The following is a 16,239-nucleotide window of genomic DNA, read 5'->3' on the forward strand; positions in this document are numbered from 1 at the left end:
TATTTGGGCATAAGCTTTCGTGGACATCTGATGAAATGGGTTCTAGTCCACAAAAGCTTATGCCCAAATAATTTGTTAGTCTTTGGCCTTGGCTACACTCACACTTTACAGCGCTGCAACTGGGGTGTGAAAAAACACCCCGCTGAGCGCTGCAAGATACAGCGCTGTAAAGCGTCAGTGTAATCAGGGCAGCAGCGCTGGAAGCGCGGCTCCCAGCACTGCACGCTACACCCGTAAGGGATGTGGTTTACATGCAGCGCTGGGAGAGCTCTCTCCCAGCGCTGCCACTCTGACTACACTCACACTTCAAAGCGCTGCCGTGGCAGCGCTCCCGCAGCGCTGCCGGGGCAGCGCTTTGAAATTCCAAATGTAGCCATACCCTTTGAGGTGACACAAGGACTCGTCCTTGTTTTTGCTGATACAGACTAACAGGACTACCACTCTGAAACCTGTCAGTATATACCTTGGGGTTTGCAAATGCCTGTTAAATGGCTTTATTACCCCTTGAATGTCTCTTTAACAGTTTCAATGTTGTGCTAATAGGTCTGGCAGGCTGGAGGTTTTTTCACTTTTAACTACTAGATTCCCTCCCAAGGAAGACTCACCAGGCTAGAGCAGCCATCTGTGGGAGCCTGCAGGAAGGGTCAGAACAGGGATAGGAAAACAAGAGGTGGACACTAAGACCCAGTGGTGCCGCAAATTTTCAGGTGCCCTACGCAGCTGCCTATGTTGCCTATGCCTAAGGACGGCCCTGTTCCTTTGCTAACACTGGCTCAACCCCACTACAGGTATCACTGGAAGCTCTCTGGGGCAGATGGGTTGTCAACAACCATAGGAGCCATTAGCATTGTTCAGAACAGTTTGACGCAGGTGGCGTTAACAATATCTGCAGGCGCTGACAACCCACGGAGCTCCCAGCACTGAATGTGGGTGAAGTTAATAAAGGTGGGAGGTTTGCAAGAGTGTCCATGTCACAGTCACCCCCGAACAAAGATTATCACCACCTCCCTTCATGAGGCTAACCTTTAACCTCATCAACCCTGTTAACTAAATCACTCAGGTACTTATCCGACCACCATCACCACATTATCTGCACACCTGATAATCTCCAATACATTTAAACCTCTCTCTCTCTCTCTCTCTCTCACACACACACACACACACACGCACACTCTCTCTCTCTCTCCCCTCTCCCCCCTCCCCTTGAGGTAAGGCAGGGCTATAGTCCCTATCCTACAGAGGAGGCACAGAGCGGCTAAGTGATTTCCTTTGGGGCACTAAAAGGAAGTCTGTGGCAGAGCAGAGAACGGAAACGCGGTCTTCCAAGACCTAGTGCGATTGCCTACCCATTGGACCATCCTTTCTTTGTCTGGCCAGGACCGAAGAAACCATCACTTGTCCCCATTGTTTAACCTCCTGCTCCCAGGCAGGCTCATGGTTGGTTTATACTTGGTATGCATGCAGATTTAACTAGCCTGATTTCTAAACCTGCCCTGAGCAGCTAATACACAAGAGACTTGCAACACCACCCTACGCGGCAGTACCCTGGATGCCTCCAGGCTGGAACTCGGAGACAGCACTGGCTGCTCTGGTAGATGGCCTAACCTATCCACAGCCAGCCTCACATCCTGCTGCCCCTTTCCACAGCATCTCATAGCATCCATCACCAAATGCGCCTGTCATGTATCCAAGAGGCTGCAGGAGGGAACAGAAATTACCTGAAGTGGTTCCAGTCCTTCCTCTCAGACTGAACCAAGAGGGTCCTTATGGGGAACTCATCCTCCAACACCCTCATCAGTGGAGCCCCACAAGGCTTTGCCCTCTCCCCCACCTACAGGAAGCCATTGGGGGGCTGCTGAGATTACATGGGCCTGAGTGCCAGCAGGACAAGTACAACCCCCTGCTCCAGACATCCTCTGTGTCAAACAGAGCAGCACCACTGCCTTGCTCTCTCAGTGCCTAGTCAAAATCGAAAGAGCAGCTGGTCAAGATGAGCCCAGGCCAGACCGGGCATAGGGGAGCACTTTGGAGAACTTGCTTCCTTTGTAACATCACCCGCTGTCAAGGGCACCTGCCCTCAGATTGTTAGCTTGGTCTGCGACCTAGGGCTCCTTTCAGACTCCTCTGTGCTACCGCATGCCCCAACAGGCAGTGGGACAAAACATGCCCACTTCCAGCTGGGACTGGCGGGGAGACTGTCCCATCAACACAGCCCTGGCCACGGAAATGTTCTCATCCAGAACCTGCAGGCTTCATTGTCACAGCTCGGGATTTAGATCCAGGGATGAGTCAAACACCCATTAAGGACCGCAGCAGCCTGACTGCTTAACCAAATCTGCCGCAGCATTCCACTCAGCATACCGGTTCCGTAGTTACAGCCCTCTTGCGATCCGACCTATTTCCCCGAGAGACACCTTCTCCTCCACAGCCATGACTTCCCATAACAGCTACACCTCACTTCATCCATTAATCTGCCGAGCATCAGTGGGAGTCTCAAGAGGGCAGGAGCCAAGACTCTCGCCGGAGCTAGACCAGACTATGGAAGTCACTGCTACAAGAGAGAAGAGACCACAAACCTCAGTATATTCAGAACTCGGCATATTCAGAACCCTTCCTTGATTCGGTTTCCCCTCAGTAAGTTCTTTACATACACCCACACACACACACCCCTCAAGCCAATGATTCAGAAGGCTGGGAAAGAAGTACAGAGCTTACTGTTATTTTGGAAACTTTCAGGTGTTCTGAGATGAGGACCAAATAAGAATCTACGTAGGCACTGTGGGACAGTGACACAGAGATGAGCTGCCCAGATATGAAAACTTACATGTCTCCAGTTAATTTTCAACTGAAGCACAATTTCCTTCCAGCCCTCACTCCTGTATTTTGGGTTCATCAAGAAATATCAGGACTTCTGCTCACAAACCCGGCAGGACATGCAGGAGTCAGGACTGTCCCCAATACTTTTTCCAGACACTTCTATAGCAGCTGGAAACAGCCACCCACACTAAAACAGAACAAAACCTTCCCATGACATGAATCCATTATCCAGTAGTCAGCAAAACCCAGCCTTAGGAAGGGGAGGAAGAGGCAGTTAGTGACAAAAAAGTTCAGGTTAAATCCAAACACCTTACTCAAATCAAGCCTCCCTCACCAATGCAATACTCGGGGACTCACCTCTGCTTTGGCCCAGAAGTTATCTTTACCGACCCTCTTGATTTCAGATATGGCGTTTGTCTTCTGGTAGACAGAACTCTGGAGGTGGACAAGAGAAGCACACAGCTGAGGCAGTCTGTACATAATCAGGATCTAGTTGTCAGAAAATTGCAGCAGACTGGCAATACAGCCCTGCATCTTTCAGGTTCCCCTCCCAGAAAGACCATTAAGTGGCTGCTTCTGTACAATCGGCGATGTGGTCTCCACATTCCCCCAACCTTGGAGAGGGCCCTGGAAAGGGAAAGTCCAATGGAATGTTGAAAGCCAGTTTATAACTCCACATGAGCCAAACCCTGAAGTCTGGCCCAGTAAGAGACAGGAAGTTGTAATTTGAAAGTTGCATTTTAGAGACAGACAAAACTGGCAGGATAAGGGAGGGAAATTACCCAAAAGGAAAAAGATAGTGGTAAATATATAGATATTTGAAGAATAGGTCTTCCCCTAGCCCCCGGGAAGCTAAGAAGCTGAGAGCTCATCACAAGATCAGCAAAGGATCTTCAACAACAAGAGAAAGGAAGACAGACACAAATAGCAATGAAACAGCACCAAGACACGGATGATTAAGATGACCAAGAAAACACCATTCAGTGACCAAGCTGAGACGGTCAGCAACCTGACCCTGACGTACTGAGTGTGGATCTTTTCTAGTGTTCAGATGAACTGATGCCTGTGCAGTGTTTGAAAAGTGAAAGCACAAAAATCGATGTTTGAAATTGAAAAGAATTTGCTCTTACGCTAATTTTTGTGGGCTGACACATGTGAACTCTAACATCTTGGGAGGGGTGCTTTAGAAATTCCAGTGTTGTTGCTTTGGAGTCACTATAGACAATACACTGAGGCTGGTCTCTCATTTCATCCTGGCACTAGCCATCAGCTCCAGAGAAAGAAGTTCTGAGATATAGAGGGTGAGGCCATGAAGAATACCACAGCTAGCTTCCAGGACAAGTGCACCTTCACACCAGGATCAGCCGGCACACCAGGATCAGAGTTGAGCAGCCCTACTTGCCACACAGTTGAGATACTGGTAGCTAGATCCCTGCTGTCCCTGCAGCCCAGGGGTGCAAAGGTTACTTAGAAAGGTCCCAGGAACTCACCACTGGCGTCTGAGGGCCTGAATCCTGGAACCTGCTACTTTCTTTATGGAAGTTGTAGTTTGCGCCAGAAGCCTTGGCAACTTTCTCCATGATTGAGTCAGGTTCCACATCCTCCTCCGCCCGAGCATTTATCGTCACATGGGCGCCCTGGGCAGAGAAAAAGAGCAGCACAGTTATGAGAAACTTGATTCCGAGGGCTAAAGGACGACGTCCTTCTGCTCAAAGACACACACTGTCACCCAAGAGCAGAATGGCCTGATTTCACCACTGCATGTGCGGGGCAAACACTTCCTAAGGGAACAGAGGCCTCCAATCCCTCTGGCTGCCTTTTGTACGACCCCCACAGAGGGGAAGAAAGGGAGAGGCAAAGGGAGTCATTAGGATCTGGTCCCACACTTCATGGAGTGTGAAGTGGCATGGTCAGGCTGCTGCTGTCACTTATTCTCCTCGAGCTCCTGAAGAGGATGTTGACCTGAACTTTCACTTTAGAGACCTGAGCCACAAGTTTCTGGACTCAATACTGAATCTAAAACAGCAAGGATAAAGGAACCCCAAGGTCAAGGGACTGAAAGAGAGAGGGCAGAAGGAGACATGACACGTTACTGCACTGAAAGTAGGGTTTAAAGAAGCCATTTGCTCACAAGTTGCAGCTCAAAGGGCTGCCAGATATGAGGGAGAACTGTTAATCTAACAGGTAAATACCCACAACGTAAGAGAGAAAGGGTGTTTGTAGCTCTCCCCTCCCGTGTGGTCTCTTTTTCCATCAGGAACTATTTTTCATCGGGAAAACCCCCTAAAACATATTGGTTCTCAAAGAAACTTAGAAGAACGTGTCTACCAGCAACAAGCCCCCACAGGATGCTCAACAGGTTCATTCACAAGTGGTTAAGGGGACTCAGCTGAGTGCCATCGCCATTTTAACACACACCCTGCTGTGGCATTTTGCTGTGTTTCTGTTCCAGGAGAAGCCCATGCTCACCCGGGAAGATCCCAGGCTGTAAATATGGAGTGGCCAGAGTCCTGAAATACTTGCTGTACCTCCCTCGGGCCTTTCCCAGCAGGAAGGGCAAAAAGCCAGCGCTGCAGATCTGGCATAATAGGGAGGCCAAACAACAGCAAAGGGAGGGTCCAGGGAGATCATCATAAAAACATGCTTGTACCTTTAAGAAGTTTGCTATGGTGCTGACATGGCTGGCACAAGCTCCTTTTCTCACATCATTCACGCCTTCGCCAGTCTGCAAAGAGAAACCATCAGTACCTAGAACCTCATCTCAAGGACTGTGTAGCACTCTATTCAGACAAGGGCCCCTTCCCCCCATGGCTCCTTGAAACAGGACATCACAGCTATCACCCATGCTAGGGTGAGGTGGAGGCCAGATTGAGGGGAAGAGATGCTGCGTGCCCATGGTAAAGCTCTGGCAGCATTACTTAAAGCGAAGGAGAGGAATGTAAGAGATGAATGTAAAAGAAGCATCCAAGTGGCAGACTCCCTCTCTGCTAACCTTCTCAAGAGCTACCAGTGCCTGGTTCCTCGGGAACAGGATCCTACTCCTGGACACTGGGCCTGTAAACCTGACTGCCATCTTAGCTGACACACCAGGGATTCAACTGAGAACCTCAACGGCTGAAAGCAGGAGCTGCTACAGCTTGAGCCCAACAGCCAAGGTGCCAAAGGTGGAGCTGCAACAGACTTGCATTTTCCCCTGGATCAGGCCCAGAGGGGGACCTGTAACACTCACGGATTGGTGGGTGTATCTGCAATAAGGACCATCACAAACTCACCACCTTCTGCTGCAAGCGCAGGCACCTTCTTTGACTGGCCTTCTAACATCAATACTAAGCAACACGTACATTTCAAAATACCTAAAACCCTCCCAAAACAAGATACTCCACTGCATAGGCTTCTCCCCCGGCGAGAGGGTTGAGAGAACAAACAACACATGGCAGACGTGTCGTCACATGGCTTCCACTGTACTGCTGGAAGGTGCTCAGATATGAGTGCAGTACAACAACCTATACAGAATAAAGAACAGCGCCGTGCATGCTCTGTCTGTGGAATCACAACTCCAATTTTTCCTCATTTTCAAACATTTTATTCTAGCTATAATGCTCTAGAGAGGTTATTTCCAAGATATTTACAGCCTTAATAACCTTAACCTAAATAATCCAATAATATTTACTGCTAGTTTAACTACCATAATAATCCATGGTGTGCCCACACCTTGAATACTGTGTCCAATTCTGGTCAGCCCATCTCAAAAGGATATAGTTGAAATTGACAAGGTTCAGTGAAGGGCAGCAAAGATGATCGAGGGTATGGAATGGCTTCCATATGAGGAGACACTAAAAATATTAGGACTGTTTAGCTTAAAGAGAGATAATTAAGGGGGGAGCAATGATAGAAAGTCTATAAAATCATGAATGGCGTGGGGAAAAAAATGAATAGGGAAGTGTTATTTTCCCTTTCCCACAATACAAAAAAACAGAGGTCACTCCATGAAATTAGCAGGCAGCAGGTTTAATACAAGAAAGAGGAAATACTTTTTCACACAACATACAATTAATCTGTGGAACTGTGCCATGATGACCAAAGTATAACTGTGTTCAAAAAAGAACTGGATAAGTTCATGGAGGACAGGTCCATCAGTGGCTATTAGCCAAGAAGGTCAGAGATGCATCCCATGTTCTGGATGTCCCTAAATCTGACTGCCAGAAATGGGGAGGGGAAGATGGGTGGATCACGACAACTGCCCTGTTCTGTACACTCCCCCTGAAGCTCTGGTACTGGTCACTGTTGGAGATACGATAATGGGCTAAAAGGACTGGTTTGACCTAGTATGCCAGTTCTTATCCTCTTAACAAGAAGAGAGCACCTCAGAAGGCCTAGGAACATCTCCCCATTTTGTTCATCTGAATTCTTAGCAGTTTGCAGTGCACTAGAGATTTGCATGTGTTTTTCGGGAAGTTTCACTCTGGCCCCGAAGGCATTCCAAGCATTAGCTATCTATAGGGCAAAGTTTTTGTCACGGATATTTTTAGTAAAAAGTCAGGGACAGGTCACGGGCAATAAACAAAAATTCACGGAAGCCCGTGACCTGTCCCTGACTTTTTACCAAAAATATCTGAGACAAAATGGGGAGGCAGATCAGCACCCACTGCTGCTGGGGCTCTCGGTCCCCCCACCGCTGCAGTGAGTGGAAGCTCTGGGTTCCCCCTGCCTGTGGGGTCTCCTAGCCAACCGCTGCAGCTAGGCAGCTGCAGGGTCCCCCCAGCAGGGCAGGAGCTGCGGAGGAGGGTTGGCTGGGAGCTCCAGGCCCAGGGCAGGAGATGTCACAGAGGTCAATGGAAGTCATGGATTCCATGACATAATCGCAGCCTTAGCTTTCTAGATGCTGGCAGCTCTGGTTCAAGGGTGTATCCTTTCCCACCTAGAGAGAGAATCAAACATGTACCTAAGGCTCCACATTCTAACAGAAACAGTCCATCTCTACTTACCCAATTGATGATGACGTACTTGGGAAGGCCAGAATTGGGATCCTTTACCCGACAGAAAGCGTACATCACCTTACCACTGTTGAGCTCCTCCACCAGCTCCTCCAGGCCGCCATCTGTACAGTTATTTCCACAGAGATAGAAAGGGAGAGAGATACGCAGAGTGAGATTGATCCAACCATCTCAGTCTTGAGAAGAGGAAAAATTACCATGAGCGCCCCTCCAACTAAGAAACAAACTGTTGAGAAAATAAAACTGAATTGTCAGCAGCCTTCATCAACAGTGTTGTGTCCATGATAATGGGACCTGAAAGTTTGTCTGCTTCTGTTTCTTATTCCTATCAAATGAGGTTATAAAAAAATACTAAAGACATCTATCCAAGGCCCCAGGCACACTAACATAACCACATAAGAAATACAATTAAACCTCAGCAAGGCTGAAACCAGTTCCACAGGAACTCAGGAGGGAAGCCAGCTTTCATCATCTAGGAAGACCCTGAGCTTTTCCTCCAGAGCCTTGCCAAGCAGGTGTCTCTTGCAGTGTGCACTGAAAGCCAGAGTTGGGCTTTTTCAGACCAAGGCAGGACAGCAAGTTCCAGAGTCCTGGAGCTCTCACAGAGAATGCCTTGCCAGCCACCTCTCTCTTCTATAATGAGGCGGATCCAGTTTGAGCACCCCCGCTGACCATAGCTGTGGCAGTATGGGCTGGGAGAGGGGAGATTCCTCAAGGAGGCCAGTTCCAGGCCACTTAGAGCTTTAGCGGTCATCACCAACATCTTGAGCTCCACTCTAAGACCAATGGGCAGCCAAAGCTGATCCTACAGCACTGCTGTCACTTGTTCCCAGCAGAATGGCTCTAAGGTGCAGCCCCACATAGTGTGCATGACAATAGCCTCACCGAGATGACAAAGGCCTGAACAACATCCGAAAGAAAAGGACCAACCTCCAAGCCAAACACAGATGGTAAAAAGCTGACAGGGTTACTGCTGAAATCATCAAACAGCAACTTGGGGCCGAGAGTCACCCCTAAGCTGCAAACATCATTAATGAATGGTGGAAGTACTCCTCCAATCAAAGAGGCCGATATTACTTCCATCATCTCCTCCAGCTGATTCCCCCAACCCACCATCTTCACCTCAGTCCTGTCCAGGCCCAGCTTCAGCCAGCTCACTCTTGTTCATGCCCCAATCTCCACTAGACATTATGGCAAGACTTCCCACGCTCTTGAAGAGAACAGATCACCGGCCGGTGTGAGTCCTCCATCAGTGCACATGGACACACAGAACAAGCACAGCCCCCGATGAGAGTCCTATCTGTGGATGTATACAGTCCCCACTCCTGAAACTCAGCCCTTGGTGAGATGGGGAGATGTCTCCTACTGTGTGGCCATGAGCAGTCAGAACAAACTCAGCTCCTGGTTAGAGGCCTCCACCTAAACCAACAAATCCACACAGCTCTGCTAGAGTTTGCAATTTTATGGATCATATGGAAGAAGCAGGACCTCTTCAGAGCCCTGGCATCCTTAAAAACATCCCTTCACATTTCACCTGGAAAGAGGCCAGATTCCTACAGGGTCTAAAATAAAAAGTATGTCAAATGAAAACCACTCTTACCATAAATGGACATATATTCCAAGGCATTTCATTGTAATTAAATATTTCAATACAGTGACTGTTTTCAAAGCAGTAGCAGATGGCTCTAAACTCTACACACAAGTTTGTACATGAAGTTGTATTGAAACAGTAATGGGCACATCCTGGTCCCATTAAAGTCAATGGGAGTTATCACTGATTCCAGTGGGATCCAGATTCCTTAAAGTAATATGCATAGGCGAACGTGGCAGGAACAGAGGCTCAGGAATGAACACCGGTCACCTCTTTGGATGGGGCTTCTTGAAGGGGCTCCTGTTTAAACTGAAACTAGACCAGCTTGACAAAGTCTCCAGCTGCGTGTTCCTTCCTCCCATTTCATTTTAGCAGCAAGCTCAAAATAAGAGAACATGCACACACACAAACAGGAAAGCCAGCTTCCCCCAAGCTCCCTGCACAGATATCTGGTCAGCACAACCGGTTTCTTGTCAGCCAGCAGCACCCACAGCAGTGTGATTTGTAGGTGTAAGAGGGCACGAGACACTCCACTATGCAGCTAAATTAGCTGCAAACGTAGGTGGTTTCTATACACCAGATTTTCACCATTACTGTGGTTACTCTGTTGTGTAAGAAGAGTTTGTTAGGTACTTTTCCTATAAAAAACTGCCATGTCTGCAGTCTGTCATACACAGAGCAGTGCTGTGGATGTTACACATGGACCCACAGTTGCAGTAAAAAGATGGGATAAGCCTATGCTATGATATCATTTGAGAGATGGTCTGGACTAACAGAACAGTGCCAGAATGCAGTTTACGCACAAAGATGTGGAGTTAAGACTACGCGGGCAACATTAACTTTGTCCTTTTCTGGCTTTTGAGTGCAGCCTTACTGCTTCATTAACAGTGAAACTTAATATCTGGCATCTTAATATCCAGACACCAGCCTCAAGAGAATTTTGAGCATCCGAAAATTACTGGCCTAGACCGCAGCAGAACAACCAACACGCTTACCGGCGGCCACCAGGAAGAAGCCCCTCAGCAGCAAAGCTCCTAAGGTGCATCAAAGCAGGGCGCCTCCTATGCATGGGAACTGTCCTTTGTTCCCTATTCACCTTACAAGGACCACATGCAGGGCTGACTTAGCTGCACATGTGCGGTCAGGCTGGTCTTCTTCAATGTCCCATTTTATGAGGTTAGCACATGGGCGAAATTCAACTGAGCTTGTGCAGCACAAGGTTTTCAAAGCTCATTTTCACAGGACTCACAAAGGCCTTCCCTGCCAAATTTCAACTTCAGTTTCCCTGCTTCTAGCTGTTGCGTGTGTATGGCTTCTCAAAAAAATTCTTGTCAAGAAGTTACATCATGGGAAAAGCACATGTCCCCTCCCACCAAACAGCTGATATTCAAACTTTAAAAGGAAAACGAAAATTCACCCTCAGGCAGTGGCCAAGCCTTGGATATCTCAGCCCAGAAGTTGAAAGGGATGAGAGTGTGACAAGAGGGACTTAGAATAGAAAGTGCAACATTACCCATGATACCTCTCCACTTACAATTAAATGCTAAAAACTACCATGAGTACAGGGCCACCCAGAGGATTCAGGGGACCTAGGGCAAAGCAATTTTGGGGGCCCCTTCCATAAAAAAAAAGTTGCAATACGGTAGAATATTATATTCTCGTGGGGGCTCCTGTGGGGCCCGGGGCAAATTGCCCCACTTGCCCCCTCTCCCTCCCCCGACAGCCCTGCATGACTACAACATTAATACTGGAGTAGTAATCAAGTGCTCACATGTCAGCAAAATTTCACCATCGAAGGTTCCTCCTGCAGTGTTGGCTCAACCACATTTAGCCACCACAAAATGCATGAGTTGCATATTAATCATCAGGCATTGGTAGCAATTCCAGAATGAAGGTTGCATTTAGATTTGCACTTGAAGCAGGACTAAAATCCCTATTTTACCCACAATTAAATAGTTCTACTCAGTCTCCAAATTTAACCCAGTCATTTAAGATGACAAATTTTCCATGTGATGTTTTCAGAATCTGTTTTTACTCACTAGCTTGTACAGAAGAAAAGTTAAGAAATTCTCCCTTTTGCAGCTGTCTTGACAATCTCACATCTAGGGGGTTTCCTCTTAACACATAACCCTTGTCCTCACAACCACCAAACTTTTCACATACACTGATAACATCTCAGATCCAGAACACCGCTGACCTTTAAAATCAAAAGTAACGAGTTGTAACCACCTTATGTCATCAGGCAAGGAAAGCCAACAGAGCCACTCAGCTTTGTCAGCAACTTCCATTTTCAAAGTAACAGGGGTCAAGCTGCCTCTGTAGGAGAGTTCCAATCTCGAGTCTGGATTTCAGCTTCCGTCTTCTCCCACCATATCTTAGCCTTGTTAGTAAGAAGGAGCTACAGAGAGCACCCTGCGGTTCATCAATTGTGAGCCTAACTAAATCAGTGAAGAAAGATGTGGGTGCAGCCTAGGCCCAAAATTCAGCTATTGGGTTGGGGCAGAAACATGACGGGAGCCAAGCACAAAGGCTGGCAGTGGGGCTGTAAAGCAGAGAGGGAGAGCCAGGCTAAGAAGTGACCTTCCAGATTCTCCGTTCCAGAGGACCTACTCCCTTAGCCCCATTTCAAATAGAACATTATGTCCTTTGCCTTATGAATATTTTCACTCACTGAAATGAAGATAATTATCCCTTTGTCTGGAAGGCAATTTAATGGGATGGGGAGACCTCTAAAATAAAAGCATCCGAAAATCGGGCTTGGAAAAGTGGGGTCCTGGCAGCTCAGCTGTGCTGCCAAGTTCCTTGGCTCCTTTCTTCACCTATGCCCCTCCCTAACTGTGAAACCTCAGGAAGAGATTCCCAGTCTGACAGGTTTCTCTCACTCAGGAGCTCAGCTGTGGGTGGGAGAAGCTGAGTGAAGAGCTCTTAGCTCCTCTACTGCGGGACCTCCAGCTACAAGTATTCCTCTCTGCCTGCCCCTACTGCTATCACGGAACAGGCAGGGACAAGGAGAGGAAGAGTTGCAGTTACCAGCTGAGCAGTTTCTCCCCGAGACAAACCTGCTGTTCTCCAGAGGGGAGTCCTAGTTTGGCAGACTGGAGGATGCTTGCTTGACTGGACTGCTACGGATCTCCTAGGGCCTCAGGAAAGTGAATGCATCTAATGTGCCAATGTTTAAAATCTGATCGTGGTAGACAAGTAGGGTGGCATGGGAGGGAGCATGGCTGCATGGGGTGTGCCCGTGTGAGAAAACACGGGCAAGGAGCGCAGTTCTGCAGAGGGCATAGGAGATATCAAGGCCCCAATCAGCAGAGGCCACGTTGCTAGTTAGCCATGTGAATAACTATCAACGATACACATTTATTACAAACCTGTCCAATCCCTGAAATAAAAATACTTATTAATTTGGAGTTAAGGTTCCTAGTTGCATGAACTTTAAAAAGCAGGGTAAATAAGCGGCTCTATCTACACTCCACTCATTCTCAACTTCAAATGCCTCTCTTTGACCACCATGGCCCTTATACCTCCGCTCGCATCCTGGGCAGCCATATATAGTCTTAACGCTAATCATAAACACACGACATCAAGACAGATTTTAGTTCTGCAATGTCTACAAAAAAAGTACTATACCGGGAACCATCACTAACAGCCACACATCACCCCTTCATGGGTTTCCTGAAGACGACAAAAAAACCATCCTTCAGCTACCATGTGCAGAGCGACACTGCCCTTCATTTTGCAGCCAATTCAAAACCACACACAGAGCTACGTACGAGACAATTTCAAAAGGTCACACCAACCCTGTGTTAGTCACATAAACATATAACCAGTGAACATGGTTGGCATTCAAGGGTGCCTGTTAGCTGCTGTATGTGGCGATACAGGGTATGTGAAAGGAAAACATGAGGTTGGGAAAGGAAACTGACGAATGGAACACAGACGAAATGATACAAATACTAATTTCCTTGCTTTTAAGATGTATGTTGGTCGGACCTACAGTTTACCACTCTCAGCTGTAAATTAGTATGTTTTCATGTGGAAATCAGCAAGATATTAAGTGTTACATGAAACAGGGAAACTCAAATCAGAAAATACTCTATATGGACAGTAAGTCGGAATTATTGTCACAAGTCACCTTGACTTTAGGGTGCGTGGCTGTGCTACCTTTCTAGTGCATTAACCCTAGTTGTGTTAAAATTCAAGTTTCTTTTAAAAAAAACCAACAGAAAAACCCATACAAAAGAGGAAGGAAAAGAAAATGAGCCAAGGCTGTTTTGAGAGTGATTGAAACTTGCCTTCATGTTACACGTGACATCACAGTCCCCTACCAACTGCCACTCTTTCTGCTTTTACGCTGCACCTCTTCATTGAAAAAGCATCACCCCCAGGCACTGTTACTGGATCACTGAAAAAGCTAAGGTGCATTTTCACCTTACCTCCAATAGTACGTGTCCCAGGGTCTAATCCAGGACTCTTCACAATGACTTCCGTGAGTCCGAGCAAGCAGTAACGGGCTGACATCACAGCCCCAGAAAGGGATGTCCTTTGTTAAGCAACTGAGGTGAAAGAAGAAGCAGAATCTCCATCCCCAGAGCTATTCCATACAAACACAGGACACCAACAGCCAGAACCGGGTAACGAAGCTGAACAGACATCACGACCATGTCAAGCTAAACCATACCACCTTCCTCGCACACACTCAGCAACCAAGGACCCATCCTGACCCCAAACAGGCACAGCTGCCCAACATAGAGGGTGGCCTTCCCCAGATGCACTCACCTCCAGTGCCAGCCACTCGCAGGTCGTTACTGTTGCCTTCATAGGTAAACAAAGCCCTGAAATAAAGCGTAGGGGTGACATTTTAGTAACCAATGCACCATTATTCCTCACCAGCCCAGCCTCCTGCTGCACCCTCTCTCCCATCTCCCCAGAGCAGATGCTAGCCCCATCTTGATTGTGTCACTCCCTTCTTCATATGCCATCCCAGATGCTATACAATCCCCACCACATCCCATCCCCTCTTGTGTTATTCTGGCAGCCATCCACTTCCCCACCACTCATCTCCTACAGCAACCCACTTGCTTGCCAAACACATACCCTTCTCCAACCACTAACCCACAGCTGGTGCCACGCCACCCCAACCAGCATGGCCCCAGCGCCATCTATGCTAACATGACTCACACGTGCCTCCCTTGCCCTGAGGCCCTACAGCCACACCCTGCCCCAGCAAGCCCACCCCCCATCTGCATCTCCATCACCCCCACCCCATGCCCTACCACGAGGGAAGAGGAAGTGAGCCATTCTGAGCTGAGGGGAGGGTTTCTGGGGAGGTCCCAGTCCTGCTGGGGTGTGGGGATGGTACAAGGGGGAGGGCCCAGTCCCCGAGAGTGGGGGGCCAGGCGGGGACAGGGCTGGTCTCAGGGAGGGGGAGCCCAGGAGGGTGTGGCACAGAGCCAGTCGGGGGGTAGCAGGCTGGATCGGGGGTGGGGGCAGAGCCAGTCCCGAGCAGTGGGGATGGATGGAGGACAGAAGAGGGAACAGAGCCAAGAAAGGGGAGGCCGGCGGGGGAAGGAGGAGGAGAAAGGAGACCCGGCGGACTGGATGGGGGCAGGGAGGGGGACAGAGTGGGGGCCGTGTGGGAGGGGACCCGGCGGGGGAGTGTGAATGGGGGTGGGGCCGGTCCCCAGCAGTGGGGGGCCCGGCGGGTGGGGGGTGGATGGGGGCAGGGCCAGTCCCGGGGAAGGGGCAGAGTGGGGGCCGTGGGGGAGGGGACCCGGCGGGGGGGTGTGAATGGGGGCGGGGGCGGGGCCGGTCCCCGGGAGGGGGCAGAGTGGGGGCTGTGGGGGAGGGGACCCGGCGGGGGGTGTGTGAATGGGGGCGGGGGCGGGGCCAGTCCCGGGGAGGGGGCAGGGTGGGGGCTGTGGGGGAGGGGACCCGGCGGGGGGGGTCCCCGGGAAGGGGACAGAGTGGGGGCTGTGGGGGAGGGGACCCGGCGGGGGGTGTGTGAATGGGGGCGGGGGCGGGGCCGGGGCCGGTCCCGGGGAGGGGGCAGAGTGGGGGCCGTGGGGGAGGGGACCCGGCGGGGGGGTGTGAATGGGGGCGGGGGCGGGGCCGGTCCCCGGGAGGGGGCAGAGTGGGGGCCGTGGGGGAGGGGACCCGGCGGGGGGGTGTGAATGGGGGCGGGGCCGGTCCCGGTGAGGGGGCAGAGTGGGGGCCGTGGGGGAGGGGACCCGGCGGGGGTGTTTGAATGGGGGCGGGGCGGGGCGGGGCGGGGCCGGTCCCGGGGCGGGGGCAGAGTGGGGGCCGTGGGGGAGGGGACCCGGCGGGGGGGGGTGAATGGGGGCGGGGCCGGTCCCGGGGAGGGGGCAGAGTGGGGGCCCCGGGGGAGAGGACCCGGCCCCTCACCAGTCAGTCGGGCTCCCCGCGGCCACCACCCGGCCATAGGCCTCCTGCAGCGCCGGCCCGTTCCTGCTCAGGTTCAGCGCCATGGAGCCGCCTCAGCCTTCCGGCTCCTCCCGACCGCGCCGCGATGGGGAGGGGCCGTAGGGGGCGGGCAAAGCCACGGGCCGGCCCCGAGCAACCGGACACCCCCCGTGGCACAGCGCCCCAGAAACCCCCAGACACCCCCGCACAGCTCCCCATCGCACACACACCCCAGACACCCCCCCAGACACACACACCCCAGACACCCCCCTCAGCTCCCCATCACATCCCCCCCACAGACACCCCCACAGACACCCCCCGTGGCACAGCGCCCCAGAAACCCCCAGACACCCCCGCACAGCTCCCCATCGCACACACACCCAGACACCCCGCGTCACACACCCCAGACACCCC

General features: G+C 50.6%; 1 protein-coding gene across 2 annotated transcripts in view; it reads right to left on the reverse strand.

The window, feature by feature from the left end:
* The window catches only part of DBNL (drebrin like), a 36,729-nt gene extending 20,799 nt beyond the window's left edge, over positions 1-15,930 (reverse strand). For both annotated transcript variants that reach the window (XM_050937509.1, XM_050937508.1), the window contains exons 1-6: positions 15,808-15,930; positions 14,182-14,237; positions 7,803-7,915; positions 5,468-5,542; positions 4,308-4,454; positions 3,175-3,252 (exon numbers count right to left, since the gene is read on the reverse strand). In XM_050937509.1, the coding sequence (XP_050793466.1) occupies positions 3,175-3,252; positions 4,308-4,454; positions 5,468-5,542; positions 7,803-7,915; positions 14,182-14,237; positions 15,808-15,890 (552 nt within the window). In that variant the 5' untranslated portion in view covers positions 15,891-15,930. The remainder of the gene's footprint in view (positions 1-3,174; positions 3,253-4,307; positions 4,455-5,467; positions 5,543-7,802; positions 7,916-14,181; positions 14,238-15,807) is intronic.
* Positions 15,931-16,239: the final 309 nt, after the last annotated feature.

Source organism: Gopherus flavomarginatus, chromosome 2, assembly GCF_025201925.1.
Source record: "Gopherus flavomarginatus isolate rGopFla2 chromosome 2, rGopFla2.mat.asm, whole genome shotgun sequence".
Taxonomy (NCBI): Eukaryota; Metazoa; Chordata; order Testudines; family Testudinidae; genus Gopherus; species Gopherus flavomarginatus.